At 40.4% G+C, this 14,286-nt stretch overlaps 3 protein-coding genes and 1 long non-coding RNA gene across 8 annotated transcripts in view; 3 read left to right on the top strand and 1 right to left on the bottom strand.

Annotated features, from left to right (window-relative positions):
- Nucleotides 1–19: 19 nt before the first annotated feature.
- LOC139772854 (uncharacterized) lies at nt 20–1,016 on the top strand. The gene is made up of 3 exons (XR_011718209.1): nt 20–142; nt 228–346; nt 417–1,016. It is a non-coding gene; the product is annotated as an uncharacterized lncRNA (long non-coding RNA).
- Nucleotides 1,017–1,063: 47 nt separating this feature from the next.
- LOC139772860 (uncharacterized) lies at nt 1,064–5,348 on the top strand. The gene is made up of 7 exons (XM_071706833.1): nt 1,064–1,506; nt 1,875–2,253; nt 2,736–2,927; nt 4,101–4,243; nt 4,327–4,491; nt 4,571–4,727; nt 5,019–5,348. Exons 1-6 carry the CDS (start codon nt 1,064–1,066, stop codon nt 4,725–4,727), a joined length of 1,479 nt encoding a protein of 492 aa, XP_071562934.1. The 3' UTR covers nt 5,019–5,348.
- Nucleotides 5,349–5,460: 112 nt separating this feature from the next.
- The window catches only part of LOC139772856 (apoptosis-resistant E3 ubiquitin protein ligase 1), a 62,584-nt gene continuing 53,758 nt past the window's right edge, over nt 5,461–14,286 (bottom strand). For all 5 annotated transcript variants that reach the window (XM_071706822.1, XM_071706823.1, XM_071706826.1 and 2 more), the window contains 14 exons: nt 11,682–11,838; nt 11,140–11,345; nt 10,454–10,653; nt 9,915–10,152; nt 9,300–9,469; nt 9,029–9,209; nt 8,721–8,932; nt 8,341–8,607; nt 8,185–8,260; nt 7,817–8,106; nt 7,603–7,728; nt 7,234–7,422; nt 6,898–7,160; nt 5,461–6,816 (listed from right to left, as the gene is read on the bottom strand). In XM_071706822.1, the coding sequence (XP_071562923.1) occupies nt 6,714–6,816; nt 6,898–7,160; nt 7,234–7,422; nt 7,603–7,728; nt 7,817–8,106; nt 8,185–8,260; nt 8,341–8,607; nt 8,721–8,932; nt 9,029–9,209; nt 9,300–9,469; nt 9,915–10,152; nt 10,454–10,653; nt 11,140–11,345; nt 11,682–11,838 (2,678 nt within the window). In that variant the 3' untranslated portion in view covers nt 5,461–6,713. The remainder of the gene's footprint in view (nt 6,817–6,897; nt 7,161–7,233; nt 7,423–7,602; nt 7,729–7,816; nt 8,107–8,184; nt 8,261–8,340; nt 8,608–8,720; nt 8,933–9,028; nt 9,210–9,299; nt 9,470–9,914; nt 10,153–10,453; nt 10,654–11,139; nt 11,346–11,681; nt 11,839–14,286) is intronic.
- On the top strand, nt 12,263–14,088 carry LOC139772863 (uncharacterized). The gene is made up of 3 exons (XM_071706836.1): nt 12,263–12,455; nt 12,746–13,230; nt 13,531–14,088. Exons 1-3 carry the CDS (start codon nt 12,353–12,355, stop codon nt 13,879–13,881), a joined length of 939 nt encoding a protein of 312 aa, XP_071562937.1. The 5' UTR covers nt 12,263–12,352; the 3' UTR covers nt 13,882–14,088.

Raw genomic sequence — 14,286 nt, forward strand, 5'->3', positions numbered from 1 at the left:
CGACCGATCGACGTTAGACGTAAACGAGGAGCGGCGGGAGCGGGTGGGCGAATGAGATCTCGCGCGCGCGCGCGCGCGCGGAGTAGCCGAGCAGGTACCTTGGTACCTAGGTACTCCGGATCTCAAGGTGCAATTTGCCGAGGTATAAAGGGCGGTACTCGTCCATAAATCTTATATTTAAGATCGTTAGATCTCGAGATAATATACGACTGTTTAATGGCTTTTAGATGGGACCTTGAGATGCGGAGCCAAGTTTAAGACGATCTTGTAAGATCGTTAAGATCCTCAGAGTATATGGATGCTCCTTGGACGAACAAATTACGACGAGGAATGACGATGTCTTATCGTAAGATCCTATCTTTGCGACGCGGCGAACAGATTGAAAGAAAAAAAATTGGCAAATTCCTTTCTTGCAGAATTCTGCGCAATCCCTATTTTCGTTCGTTGCAATTGGATGTTCGCCGTTCCCGAATACTGATGTTCACTTCCCTGTGCTCGACTCCCAACTATACTTAAAATTTCTTTTAAGGATGAGATAAATTGTGTGTGTGTGTGTGTGTGTGTGTTGTGTGTGTGTGTGTGAAGAGATCCAAGATTCTCCTCTTCTTTTCTTTTTCGTTGTTTTTTTAAGTAATATCCGACTCTTTTGGAAGTCGTAACGAATAATTATTTTAAATTACTTTAAAGTAATTATTCGTTGCAACGAATACGGCTAGACGACCTTGATTCGATTAGCACGCGCAAACTAGACGTTATCAAGCGCATTTACTTTGTAGTTTCATTTTTGTAATATATCCTCTTCTTTTTATTGTAGTAATAAAATTTTGAGTCACTGCAAAAATAAGATTTTGCAGTAGTGTTATTACAAATGAATCTGATGCAAAGATTTTTAATTTCTGCCAGACTTCATAAGCCTGTACAGCTTCGGTAACAAAATGTATTGTAAATTAAAATATTAATTCTGTCATTTCGTCTTCATCTAGAATCCAGAATTAGAATCACACTCTATACATCAACATCAGCTCAGTCATTTATTTCCCAGCGATATCCGTGTTTCGTCCCCATGACGAGAGCTGCGCGTACAAACAATCTCGATCGCATTCGAGAACAGTCTTATGCGCGAGCTGCAAGCGACATGCCAGAGACGACTACCCTGTCGAAACGGAATCCGGGTCAGCGACCCGCGGCCGTCACCAGGGTGGAGACCAAGCTGCCCCGATGCGTGCAACGTAGATTGCCGTGCGCCCCCGTGCCCGTAAGATGCCATCCGCGATCAAGCCCGTACCGATGCACCGATCATCGCGTACCACCCAAGAGACCCTACAGACTAGCGGTCGGGTTGTCAGTGACTAGGACCGGTCGCGGGACCCCGTCGACAATTCCCAAGAGCTGCTCCGACCGATGCTCGCCCGGCTTCCTGGCCATTGGCACTCCTCGCTGTAAAAAAAGTCTGTCGATGATGGACCTGTCCCTCGCCGTCGTCGATCCTGACGTCGGTGATCTCAAGTGAGCCGGTTTCTCGAAGATAAATATGCAATATTCGCTTGAATTTACGATAGATATCTCGCGAGATATCTTTTTTTTTTCTTCTGAGAGACGTTGATGACATTAAATTATTAACTTCTCTATACTTGATCAGAATCAAGATATATTTAATATTGATTCCGTGGAATGAATAAATGACAGATTTAATATTCTTACGTTAAATATTGTTACTGAAGGTATATACAGCTATACAGATTTATGAAATCTGTGAGGAATTAAAAACTTTAACTTTAGATTGTAATAAAAGGGTACATATATCATTATAGAATGTTGAAGACTGATCGTTACAATTATGAAAGTATAATCTAATCAGGGAGCACGTTGTTTAGATCGGAGAGCGAGTCCTCAGCCAGTCGCCTCGATGAAATCGCCGACAGGACCAAGGACATCTTGGCGAACGGCGGAAGTGGTAGATCCTGGACGGACGCTACGCCGTCCTCGGAATCCGAGCAGGGTGAAGCTACGGAGGATCCGACGATCAAGGCGGCGAACGTAGTGTGCCGCGTGCTGGTGCTGAACGCGTGGCGACGCAGACGCGCCGAGATCGCGCAGCTCGAGCAACAGGTGGAACACCTGCACTTGCAGATCGAGTTCCTCCGCCGATTGCTGCTCGCCGAGAACGACCGGGTTGGCAGACTGAACGGCGAGTTGTATCGCGAAAAGTCGCAGCTCGAGGAGATGACGCGCGAGCGCGACGCCGTCAAATCGGTACGGTCGATCGATCATTCGTCCAGCCGTATTTTGCATGTTTGGACTCATTTCGGTTGCTCTCGTCTAAATTTGATCTATTAACATCCGGGGTTTTTTTTTTAGAACAAAAAGCTTTAAAAAGAAATGTGCTAAATGGAATTTGTTAAATGTTTGTCATCGTGATGGAGAAAAACTCTATCGGTTTCTTCGAACCAACAGCGATGGCAATGTACGCGTCTTGCGCTTCCAGTGCGTCATTCTCGTATGCGGAACGAACACGGGAGTTCAGTGACATGTTTCTAATTACGGGGATGATGCTACTGCGAGAATGCGCGACACGTGTTCCAGCGACGCGCGATAGGCCGTTTTGGAAAATATGTGCATTTCGCGCGTGCCATAATCGTATAACTAGCGATATTATATTATTATACTTATGTATATTTGGTCAAATTCATCATTTTATGAAAAGTAGTCGCGCATTATCGGGTGTTCTGTTGCAGGAAAAAGAAAAGCTGGAAACTGAGTTAAAGCGCGCCGAGGAAGTCTCTCAGGAGCGATCAGTCACGGTGGGGAACTTGAGGAACGAGCTCTTGACCGCACAGGATCAGCTAAAAGCGCTCGACATGCAAATGATGAAGGATCGAGAGAAACTTTTGAAATTACGGGAAGATAAAAAGATTCTTCTGGATAAAGTTGCGTTTTTTCTTTCGAAAATTAGTCGCCGATATACCTCATTAAACGCATTTTTCTTAGGATTCTTCGGCTAATTTTAAATCGAGCTTTCATTCGCAAAAATATCTCGAGTCATAATTTATCGCAATTTCTCAATCTTCTTTAATATAATCCCAATCTTTGTTCAAGCAACATCCAGTGAGCCAAAGCGAGCCCGCGATTCCTAAACGCGTGCACATAAGCAGCCGCATAGCGCATGATAAAAAATTGATCTGTTGTTCGGTGAGTCATTGTTACCCTCGTCTGAGACACGAGGTTACAAGCCCCTTCTCCTCTTTCTTGGGGGGTGAGTTCTCCCACGCGCGAACTCCTTTCGCGTTCCACGAATCAACTGACTCATTCTTTCTCCTTCACCCTTACCACAGAGATTAGACATCTCCACATATCATGTAACATCAGTTCGTCGCGCGACTGGAGAATGTCATTTAATCAATATCTCCTGCAAATTCTTAATAGCAATGACTTACTACGGATTCTTTTGCAAGGATTAAATCCTAAATGAGGATGAGAGAATATGTTTCTTAAATAGGAAAATGTTTCAGAATGATTAAAAGAACAAGAATATTTTGATCGATGCAATATTATGCTGCCAATTCATTTAGCCTAGATCACTGCATATCATCGCGCGACATCCATCACTTTTTTAAAGTTTCCTGAATTTACCCGCGAGGCAGCGTCAGGTCAATGCACGACGAAAGAAATATAGCTTGCGGATGAGTCACACCTTTCGCGTTTCGCCGGTGACTCAATATCACGTAATACTCCTTCCGTACCAGGAAGAAGGATCAATACCACTTGCCCTATTAACTTTTATCCACTGCGGAATCGCGGGATATCGTGGAAATGTGCAATTGGCACAAATACATAGAGTTATTTACACTTGAATATAAATTGTGCATCTATATCATAAATCCTTGACACGTGACGTTTATATGGTAAACTAGCGATTCTGCAAAAGATCTGACTGAGAAATTGCATCCTAGAATTATCCCTCACGTTTTTGACAATAAAAACAGCCAAAATTTACCGAGCGATTTGCAAACAAAGCATTCAACTACTTTTGAAAATTTGAGAAATATTGGTCAGCATATTCTTATTGTAAATTTGATACTATGATAAGGATATTTGTTTAGGTATCAGCCAGCGAAGCACTAGCGCGAGAACGTGGTGCTAGAGCGGAAAAAGCAGAATCTGCCGTCGAGGACTTACAGTTGCGATTAGTGGCACAGGTTTCTCTCACCGAGTCTACGCAGGAACAGCTTCAGCGTACTTCCAGGTATGCCTCCGGGTCATCAGATCTCAAGTTTGAAACACTTTAAGTACAAGAATTTAGGAGTAACGTTTGACATGTACAATTAGGGAGTTGCAAACTGCGGTGACCGAGAGACAGAAACTGGAAAAACGCTTGAAAGCTAGCGAAAGTAATGCGAAGACTTTGAGTTTACGCGTATTTGCCCTGGAGAGTCAGTTGGCTGATCGAGAAGTTGAACTTCGCCGTGTTGAAATGGAATATCACTCGCAAATGTAAGATATGTCTATGAAAAAAATTAATAAATCGTTCCTAAGACTAAAAAATATTACGAGATAATTTTGGTTCCGTTAGGACGGAATTAAGCGAGCTGAGAGAACAATTGCTGCGACAATCTCAAGAGAGTGGCTGGAGCAGTCGGATATTGCAGATTGCTGGAAGCATCATGCGCGTGTCTATTCTACGGACTTTCGCGTTTCTATCCAGTGCTACTCTACCATTGCCGCCGTAGGTAGGTATTTTATTATAGCTCGTAGTTTCCAACTTGCAACAATTAAGAGAACGTGGAACTTTGTCCTTGTTACCTTATGTCGTTTAACGCGTGGATCAGTGAACATTTCATTTACTACGTTTACGCGAGCGTTACTTCTGTAGTAACTTACGATAATTCACTCGTTTACGCGGAGTAAATTATCGTAAGTTACTACAAAATCCCGTTTATGCGAAGGAATGATCGAAGAGTGAGTATTTCACTTATTTGAGATAGAAAAATAACATTGTTGTATATTCCAATATCTCGCAGATAAAGAGTTTAAGCGTGATCGCAATTTTTCGAGACGTAAACCGGTTTTAATCGGAGGAAACTGGATCGGAGGTTCGCTTCTTGCAAATGTTTTCGGTCGTGAAGAAAAGAGTGTTTTGTGATCGAAAATGGAAGATAAGAGAGCAAGGCCGTCACAGGGCAGCCGAGAAATTAACAAGCATCAGCATTTCATACTACATTTAAAATACATTTAAAATACAATTTTTTTAAGTCAATATTTAATTTTTAAAAACTAAAGATTTTTAGATATACGCTTGTGATACCGTGCATGCATATACTGAGGATAAAATAAGCAATTTTATTACGCCATGTAGGTATTTCGATTTATAGGATAAATTTTTCCCTTTCGTAAATCACGAAAGCAAGGAGAAGGATGTAACAAGCGGAAAGCTCAACGGGATTTATTGAATAAACGTGAATATTATATGCTTTTATAATCTATATTTTTTTAGTTTTCTTCACGTAATGATAAACTGATAAAAATAAATTACCGTCAGTATTATTTGATGGTAGATAATCTGGCGAGGCGGTTAGTTTTTTGCTATTGCGAGGCGTAGTACGATTTACGATTGTTGGCCATTCGTCCATTATTTTGCAACGAATAGTCTGCTATGGCGATTACTACGTTTCATACTCTATTCCGCCTCTACTTAATATAAGTACATGTCATTGCATCTTAAATAAATACGTATACCAGAATGCGATGCTCACAGTATGATCGCAGTATTTTGTTATGACTAGGTAATCATGCTTATTATATCGCGGGTATTTTGCGTCGATAAGAAATAGATGTAATACGTAGTGTCTCAGAATACAATCACATTTTGTACTTGATGTACATACTAATTAGCTTACATTACATCCGCCATCGTCGACGTTGGAAGTACCGTATAATTGCCGTGCTATTATAATGGGTGAGACAAAACGAAAAAACTAAACTAGCGCAAAGCTTTAATATCTTAGTCTCATTACTTATCGTTCTTAAGTTCTCTTAAAATCACGTATTCACGCATTATTCGACAGAATGTATTCGAATTAATACTGATTAACGGAAAGTTCAATGCTGTTAGTGATCCCTTCATCAAATGCACCAATCTCTGCACATATAATAATTACTGCAAAAAGAAAATTATTTATGCGTATTTTGATTTGTTGTATCGTACATCCTTACACAGCGACGTTAGCTACATCGTCATTCGAGAAACGCATTGATGTAATTCTCTTTATGTTCACGTAAAATCTATCGTAAGTTTGGCTAACGCTTACGCTAAATCTCGATACAATAATATTGAGCAATTCTGATGTTGAGGTAACATTGCTCTTGTTGTTGAATATCCTTCGTTTTATAAAAACGTCGCCGCGGCTCAGTAGAAATTGCATCGTCTACATCGTCGGAAGATTAGATTGTTCCTGATAGTCTTCGGCGTAAACAGAAAAAAGGTAATTCCAAAAATCCTAATCATCTACATATCAAAACGTGCGATAGAGTTACCCTTTCTTCCTGATCTCGCTGTCGAAAGTTACTACGGGACAAACTCGTAATAGGATCTATTATCGAAAAAATTTGGGTTTTTTTTATCGTCGAAGACTTCACTATCGAAGAAAAAATGGATACATAAATTGATCAACAGTTCTAGTCAGACTAGAAGTTTGATAGATCCTACGGTTTCCCGACTAGATCATGCCGAAACCTTCGGTGCCCTCGCTGATCGCCAACAACAACGCTCGTTCGAAATGATCGTAGCACTCGTAATCAGGTAAGCATAGTTGGTTAAAGCTGAAAAGCAACATTAATGACAAACCAATGGTCAAAGAGAAAACGGGAATACCCTAGCTGTATTCCTAGATGAGAACGTACCAGGTATGTGCCGTGGGCAAATTAGCGAACGTTGGTGCGGCTGTAATCTGAAAACGAGGACTCAATTGTTGAAATCCACCGGGTGGCAATTGCGAGCAGCCCGTGGTGAACTGGAGCAATCGTGCCATCTCCTCTTGCGTAAAATTGCTCACCGCCGTCCAGAACCAGTCGAGCACTCGGAGAAATTCCGGAGAACTTCCGTTAGCTATGTGATGCGCGCGTAAATCTGCCACGCTGTACTCGCCGGTTCCGCACAACAGTAACTGTGAAACAGATAAAGTCGTGGAATACCGCATCTTCGAATAGACTTATTTTAACAGATTCAATTTTACGCACCTCCAATTCATTTTCATCAAATATGCCTAAAAGGTTGTCGGGAATCAGTTCGTTGAGACCACGCAAGAAATGATCGATCTCGTTGCGGATGGAACTAGCAAGCCGATGCTGAGCAAGCGCATCCAAGTAACGAAGCTTCATGTCATTGGTCACTCGGACTTTGCTACCACCAGGAATTAATTCTGCCACCTACACAAAACAAGTGTTAATCAGCTTTCAGAGTTGTGTATTAAACTTCGGCTACGCATTAAATTTAAGGATAGAACATTCGAATCTAGTAATAATAAAGTTTTATTATGTATTCTAAACGACTGCAAAACAATTATTCAGGGACTAACACGAATCCTATCAAGAAGTAACAGTATATACCTTCAACAATTGTCCATCCTTATCATATTCTTCTTCAACAAAGTACAATTCCATTTCTTCAACGTCATTCTCGAGAATATACTTCACCTTACTTAAATATAGATCAGGATCATCTTGTTCGAAATACTAGTGCCCATAAAAAGATACAGTTGTTGCTTTGTTATTAATTTTTTGCACTGGGATAAGAAAGAAGTTCGAAAGAAGTTTATATTACCTTGTAATGCACTCTAAGTCCTATAATCTGTGCAAGGAATGATCTGGTGAATCTCGCGCGTACTAACTGACGGTAGGAGCCGCCAAGCGCTGACTCGTAAAGACATTTGCCTACGATACGTCCGGCAAACTCATAGTGCTTCAATTTAAGATGCGGCGGTCGTTTGGGATTTGGATGCACCAATGCCTGTTGCGATTCCCCAAATGATGCGAACAAACCATTCCCCGGGTCGAACAGTGCGGCGCATATCAATTCGAACCATTCACGTCGCACGCCACCCCAATCAACGCCTAACATGAGATAATGATTTTTGTAATTGTCTCGAAATTGATCTCCATAAAAGTTTCTTAAATGTAAACGAAACGTACCTTGTTCGCCTTGGAAAGTGATTTCAAAATTTCGGCACCAATCGCTCACAGAAAATCCTTTAGTAGCTTTCATAGACTTTTTTAACAAAAAACACAATTAGTATACATCTTCACGCGATGTTCTCATGGATGTCATTAATATATTTATATATTTACCGATTCCAAAAGCTTATCACGTTGTACTTTCATTGAGAGCTTCTCGTGATAATGTTTTTGGTGATGCTTACGGACCTCGTGATAGAAAAAATCTTGTTTGTCAGCGAATGTTTCACTACCGCCAATGTTTTTCAAGAGAAACAAAGTGAAAGTGGCGGCTATTATATCACGATACAGAGATATTAGTTCAACGGGAGGTTGACATCCGTCGTCTATCGAGAAAGGGTAGTATCCCTCGTGCTGATTAGTCGAATTTTCAAAATGGAACTACAATTCAAAATGGATTTACAATTCAAAAGTAAGGAATCACAAATCCCCGATAGAATTAAAATTGACGAATTGAAACGTATGTAAAATTATTTTTAATGATTATACTATACCTTAGTCGAAGGACACAGTCTAAATGTTACGAGTCTCTTGGGAATGAATTTTAATAAATATTCCTTAATCGTAAGTTGCTTGGGCGAGATAAAGCAGAAGACTTTCTTTGGTTTGGAAAATCTTTCTCCCTGCATCCCCAGCAATTTCGCAACGTAACAGATATCAGGATCCTTGGACGCTACGTTATTATGCACCATTCTCGCGACTGAATCTAGTAACGAGAAGAAAATCGGAATATATAAGCTTACATTATATGTATAAGAGCGTAGGAAGATGTCTGAGCTTGAAAATAAGATATTTTACATACTCTCGAGCACAATGATATCGAAATCCCCATTATGCAGCTGCAATCCTGCCAAGCTAACAGTTGCATGATAACATCCGCCTTTCGGAAAACTCACTTTCAAACGAATTCGTTGGTTTGAGGAATCGTAATCGAGTTGAATACTACAGTCTACCACCGATCCTTTATCTACTAAATTACCGATCTAAAGAAAAATAAATTTAGATAGTCAATATAACTCGGATTAGTCAAAAATCGTTAAGATATTTATTTGCGCGATTTTTTTTAAATTTACCTGGGTAATATCGACATTATAGCCTTCCGTAGGCTGATCTTCAGGCCCAAATATGCACAGATTGTCATATTCGTCACGTGGCTCTATTGTCATCGAATGGGCGATCCCAGCTGTACAAACGACCGTCGAACTTTGTCGTATAAAGACCGTCTTATTTGGATCTGGTGGACCTACAGTAGACGATATACCTTACGACATGATCGTAAATAGTAACTAATTGTAAGTTTTATACAGTGTGTCCCAAATGCTAATTAATGCTAATTTCTAGACTCTTCAACTAACTACAATATAAGTCGATTTTTGCTTAACTAAAATGCCAAGAGAGGTAATAATTTGTTAGAAATATCCTATTTTGAACAATAAATATCTCTGTACAATATTAGTCACTCAAATTATATCTATAAATTAGTGTAAAAGCTTGAACTTATGATAAATGAGATGAATTTATTGTCGTTTGCATTTTTAAAGTCCACAATTTGAAAACTAACGATTTTTTCATATTTTTTAAGCCATCTTCTATATTCCATCAGACTGATGATTCATGAGTATATTAGTATTCTCGTTATATTATTGAGTATTATTTTACAACGCATCACATGCATCGGATATACGTACCAGGGAGAAAATTCTTAAGAAACGGGCTGCCATGAACATGACACGATCCGATAAGTACAGCTATTCGATATTGTCCCGCATGGCGGACAGTAAACTTTACTACTGCAGTATTTGCAGCTAAGGGGTCGGTGCCTCCCAGTTCTATTAGCGTAGCTACTCTGCGCGTATCCTCCGTTACCTCCACGATCAAATTGTCCTTGTCACATATCGGGTACGGCTGACCGTTGCGCTGATAAAACTACAAACAGATAGTCTTACGTCTAACAAAAGTGACGTCTAAATGATGAGCTCTTATGAACTATTATTTTACGTGTGTTTAGCTTTACTGAAAATGACATCTCTCGAATAAATAAATTATACATATGTGTATGTATAAATATCTGAAGGTTTAATTGCTTATCATCTGAAACGGCATAAGTTTACATCTCGCGGCTACCTATTTCCCCATGCATATTTCGTTCTGTCGTTCTGGCGGAGATTACCGCATCTAAATATAAATATCCACGAGAAGATTCTGGCGGCGCAATCGTTTTACTCACTTTGACCGTAAAAGTCATCGTTTCGCCGACCAGCTGAGGCTCTTCCCACTCGAAATGAACGCGGCAGTTACTCGGCAATAAATATTTCCCTGTGACGTACTGCAGAAGAGAGTGTTTCGCTTCGGGTGCCAGAGCGGGCTGCGTCATAGCAGCCAGGGTAACCAGCCCTGCCACCGACACGGAAACTACCAACATACCGCCTGGCGAATGTAAGGAGTTATTTGTTAGTTCTGCGCGTTTAATTAACGACCTCCCGATAATCACCCATAAGGGAGAAGGTTTAATAAAAATAATGAAAAATCGCGTGAATATAGAGAACCGACTTTTAATGCTATCATCTAGCATATGCTATTTTAATTCCGTAATACTGCGCACTAAACTATTGCGCTGATAGTTAATACAAATTGCGTTGATAGTTAATAAAAATTAATAAATGAAATTTTTATTATTTTATTTTATTATTTTTCTTTATTCATAGATATGTTTGCCTTTTTTGCAACCATTCCTATCTCAGTCATCTCCTTTTCTCAAAATTATCTTATGTCTGTTTTCACAGCGAAATTATGTTTAAAAAATTGATTCTAGAGCTCTCTTTCATTTCTTAAAGATATCCGTTGCCTTTCTTTCCCTTTCGTTCCGTAGAAAGAATTTCATTTCACGGAAATAGAGAGAACATGGACTCGTACCCCATGTCCATGCATCCTGATGTTGGCTGTTCTTTACAACCGCACTCCACAGATCCGCTTTGAGAGTTTCTAAATCTTCCTTTGAAGTAGGTAACGTCTGCCTAGCCTGGGTCCACCGTGGTAGATCCTTCCCAAGGACTGTCCGTGCTGAATTGTCCTCCACCCAGTATACATCCTCCAGGGACATAACGTCGAATTGCATCAACCTGGCAAAGTACATCTTCAACGTATACGCTCAAAGTATACCTAGCATCCTAGCACACAAAGTGTATTTTCGCAATCTTTTTAAAGATTTATTTATATTGAACAACAATCTGTGAATGGCAATTGCTCATTTCCGCGAGGAAAAAAACGAACGAGCGGAAAAGAGAAGATAATTATTATTAGACCTCCCTAAATGCAATAACACGAATCGGTCGATATAATTACTAATTATGTAACGCAACCAAGTGTAAAGAACCAACAGAAGTCAAACGCAACGACGGTTGATATCGATCTGTTGTTGAGTTTTTCATATTTATGTTAAGTATCTTTTTTCTTACTTTTGATAGTAATTATGTAGGCCATGGTCCATCAGCCATTGACGTAGCACCAGTCTCTGTTGCAGCAAACGCGCAGCGCGCTGCAGACGTTCCTCATCTTGCGCCGGCAGCTCGGGTAGCGCATCCACCTCGCCGCAACTCGCGAGAGTCGAGATGCCTGTCACAAAAGGAAAACAATCACACATCCACATTCGTTTGGCGAATTAGCCTGAGGCGAAAGAATGAAACAAACGAGATAAAAACGAGAAACTAAGACTTTGAGGCACTTTCTTGAATTCGCATTCTTTCTTCGAGAAGAGATAAAAAGATATTTCTTTGTTACAAGACACGCTTTATATGCATATAACTTTCGTCATACTTTCCAGCACATAAAGTAGGAGTATAAAATAGGATTTAACACGTAAATTACGATTGTTTTCTAAGGCTGATTTTTTATGGCGTTCCATCGGAAGATGCCTCGTCAATTTTAATGATATATTTTTCTAATCAGCGGAAGACGATGAACGGTATCCGAAGTATTTGCGTAACAATTGTTTCACCGATAGCGTGGTATCATTGATAGAGAACGGGAAGCGTCGGCTGCGATAATTCGGCATACACGGAGGAACTGCTCGCTTATTCACATATCTGTTCTCGGTTAACAGTCAGTTGTAAAATCTGTCATAGGCAGAATGCGTTTCGAGATGTGCCGCGTCTCGCTTTTCGTTCTTGTTTGCGTTTCTGTCTTCGCAGACACCGCAATCGCGGCGTGCACCACCAGCAGAAACGAGAATGGTGAGACAATATCCCTATAATATTTTTCACGAAAGCCCTGCGTTCCCTCGTCTCATTCTTCAGGATCTCTTTCAGCTTTCTCTTATTCTCTAATTTAGCAGGTGAAAGTGCTTGAAAGTCGTTCGTTTTATTCTAGAATGAATTATAAATTGCGTAGACCGATAAAATGTAAAACAATATGTAAGATGATAAAAAAATAATTAATCACACTTAACCGATCTCACTCTTGCGTTGCTATTATCGCAATTTTTTCATAAATATTATTAAATATCCTGTTTAATTATGCTTAGGATTTGGCGAGCGTCTAAAATGTTCCAATGTGACATTAAACACCGTCCAAGTTTTCGGCGGGCCGGACGTGAGCGACATCATGATCTTCCAATCGCGGATAGAAAATATTCCCGATCGGTCGTTCCTGAGATACGGTAAAGACTTAATCTCTCTGAGTATGCACGACTGCGGCATCAAGGAAATTTCCGGCTACGCATTCGGCAGTCTGAAAAAGTTGAAGAAGCTCAGTCTGCCGTACAACTACATCGCGTCGGTGAGAGATCAGTGGTTCGTCAATTTGACGTCTCTAGAGCAACTGGATTTGTCGTACAATCTCATCACGTCGATCGAGCCCACGGTCTTCGAGAAATTGCGAGGTCTCAAATGGCTCGACGTCAGGGAGAACCGTTTGACGTGTCTGGAACCGGCCCAGCTTGTACCGATGGCCGGCCTCGAGAAGCTCCGCTTCTCCGGAAATCCCCTCACCTTCCGGTGCCGCGGCACGGTGAGCGCATTGCATTTTTCGTCCGAGAAAATACTGTCGTTCGAACGAGCATTATAACGGAACGAGCGTAACGGCGACGAGGATCAAGTTTCATAATTTGATTTGAATCGAGAATATCTGTGTAATATGACATTGGAAGCAAAATGCGTGGAGACGTTAATGTCTCATCCTCTTTCGCTGTTCGCGATATCTAAGCGGATGCTGACATTCCGTTTTGACGCTCGTGTTATCGATCTGACAGCTTCGTTATAATGGAACAATATTTCGGAAATAGTTTCAAGTCTAAACTTCACATTGTAGTTGACGTTGTGGTTGCGAGACCTGGGCATAAATTACAAAATTGAGCAACGCGCGGAGGAAAACTGGCTGGATGATATATTGTGGCTCTGCGCCGCAGACGATGTCAAGATAGCCGAGTCTGAAGTTTTCATGAAGGAATGTGTCGTCCTGAATCTATTCAATCAACTTCGTACCGGGTTGACTACGGCCGAATCCTTTCCCCTATCCATTTCTCAGGAATGCATATACGCGAGAAACGAACTCACGCAATGTATCGCTGCGGATCGGAGACATGGCAGGGAAGTTGTTACTAATGGACACGTCGTAAGAAAACTGTTAAGGCAGTTGAGAGAATCGAAATCAGCCGTATAACGCAACAGATATATCAATTTTATGTTAATCCTAAAAACTACTCTCATAATTGGTAGCTCAAAAAAATTTATAGTCGCCGAGTATGAATAAAGCTTCATATAAAAATGTTTCAGACACATGAAGCGAATACTTTTCTATTTTACTAAATTATTTTATATTTTATCTTTCCCACATATAAATAAATGTCCTGTCAAGGAAAATGTTTCACTTGTCAAGTTGTCTATCTGATCTATCATAATGATTAATCCGCAAAAGTATGAAAAAAAGGGAGAAGAAAAACGCTAACTGGAGCACTTGTTTTTGTGAAAACATTATTTTCCATTGCCAAGAAATTGCCATTACTTCAGACTTGTAGTTAATCACGAGTGAGCGTAAAAAATTTATAAAAAAATTGTCGATCTAAGG

This window comes from Temnothorax nylanderi, unplaced genomic scaffold (genome assembly GCF_030848795.1).
Source record: "Temnothorax nylanderi isolate EJ_2023f unplaced genomic scaffold, tnyl_v1.0 TNYL_tig0054_pilon, whole genome shotgun sequence".
Taxonomy (NCBI): Eukaryota; Metazoa; Arthropoda; class Insecta; order Hymenoptera; family Formicidae; genus Temnothorax; species Temnothorax nylanderi.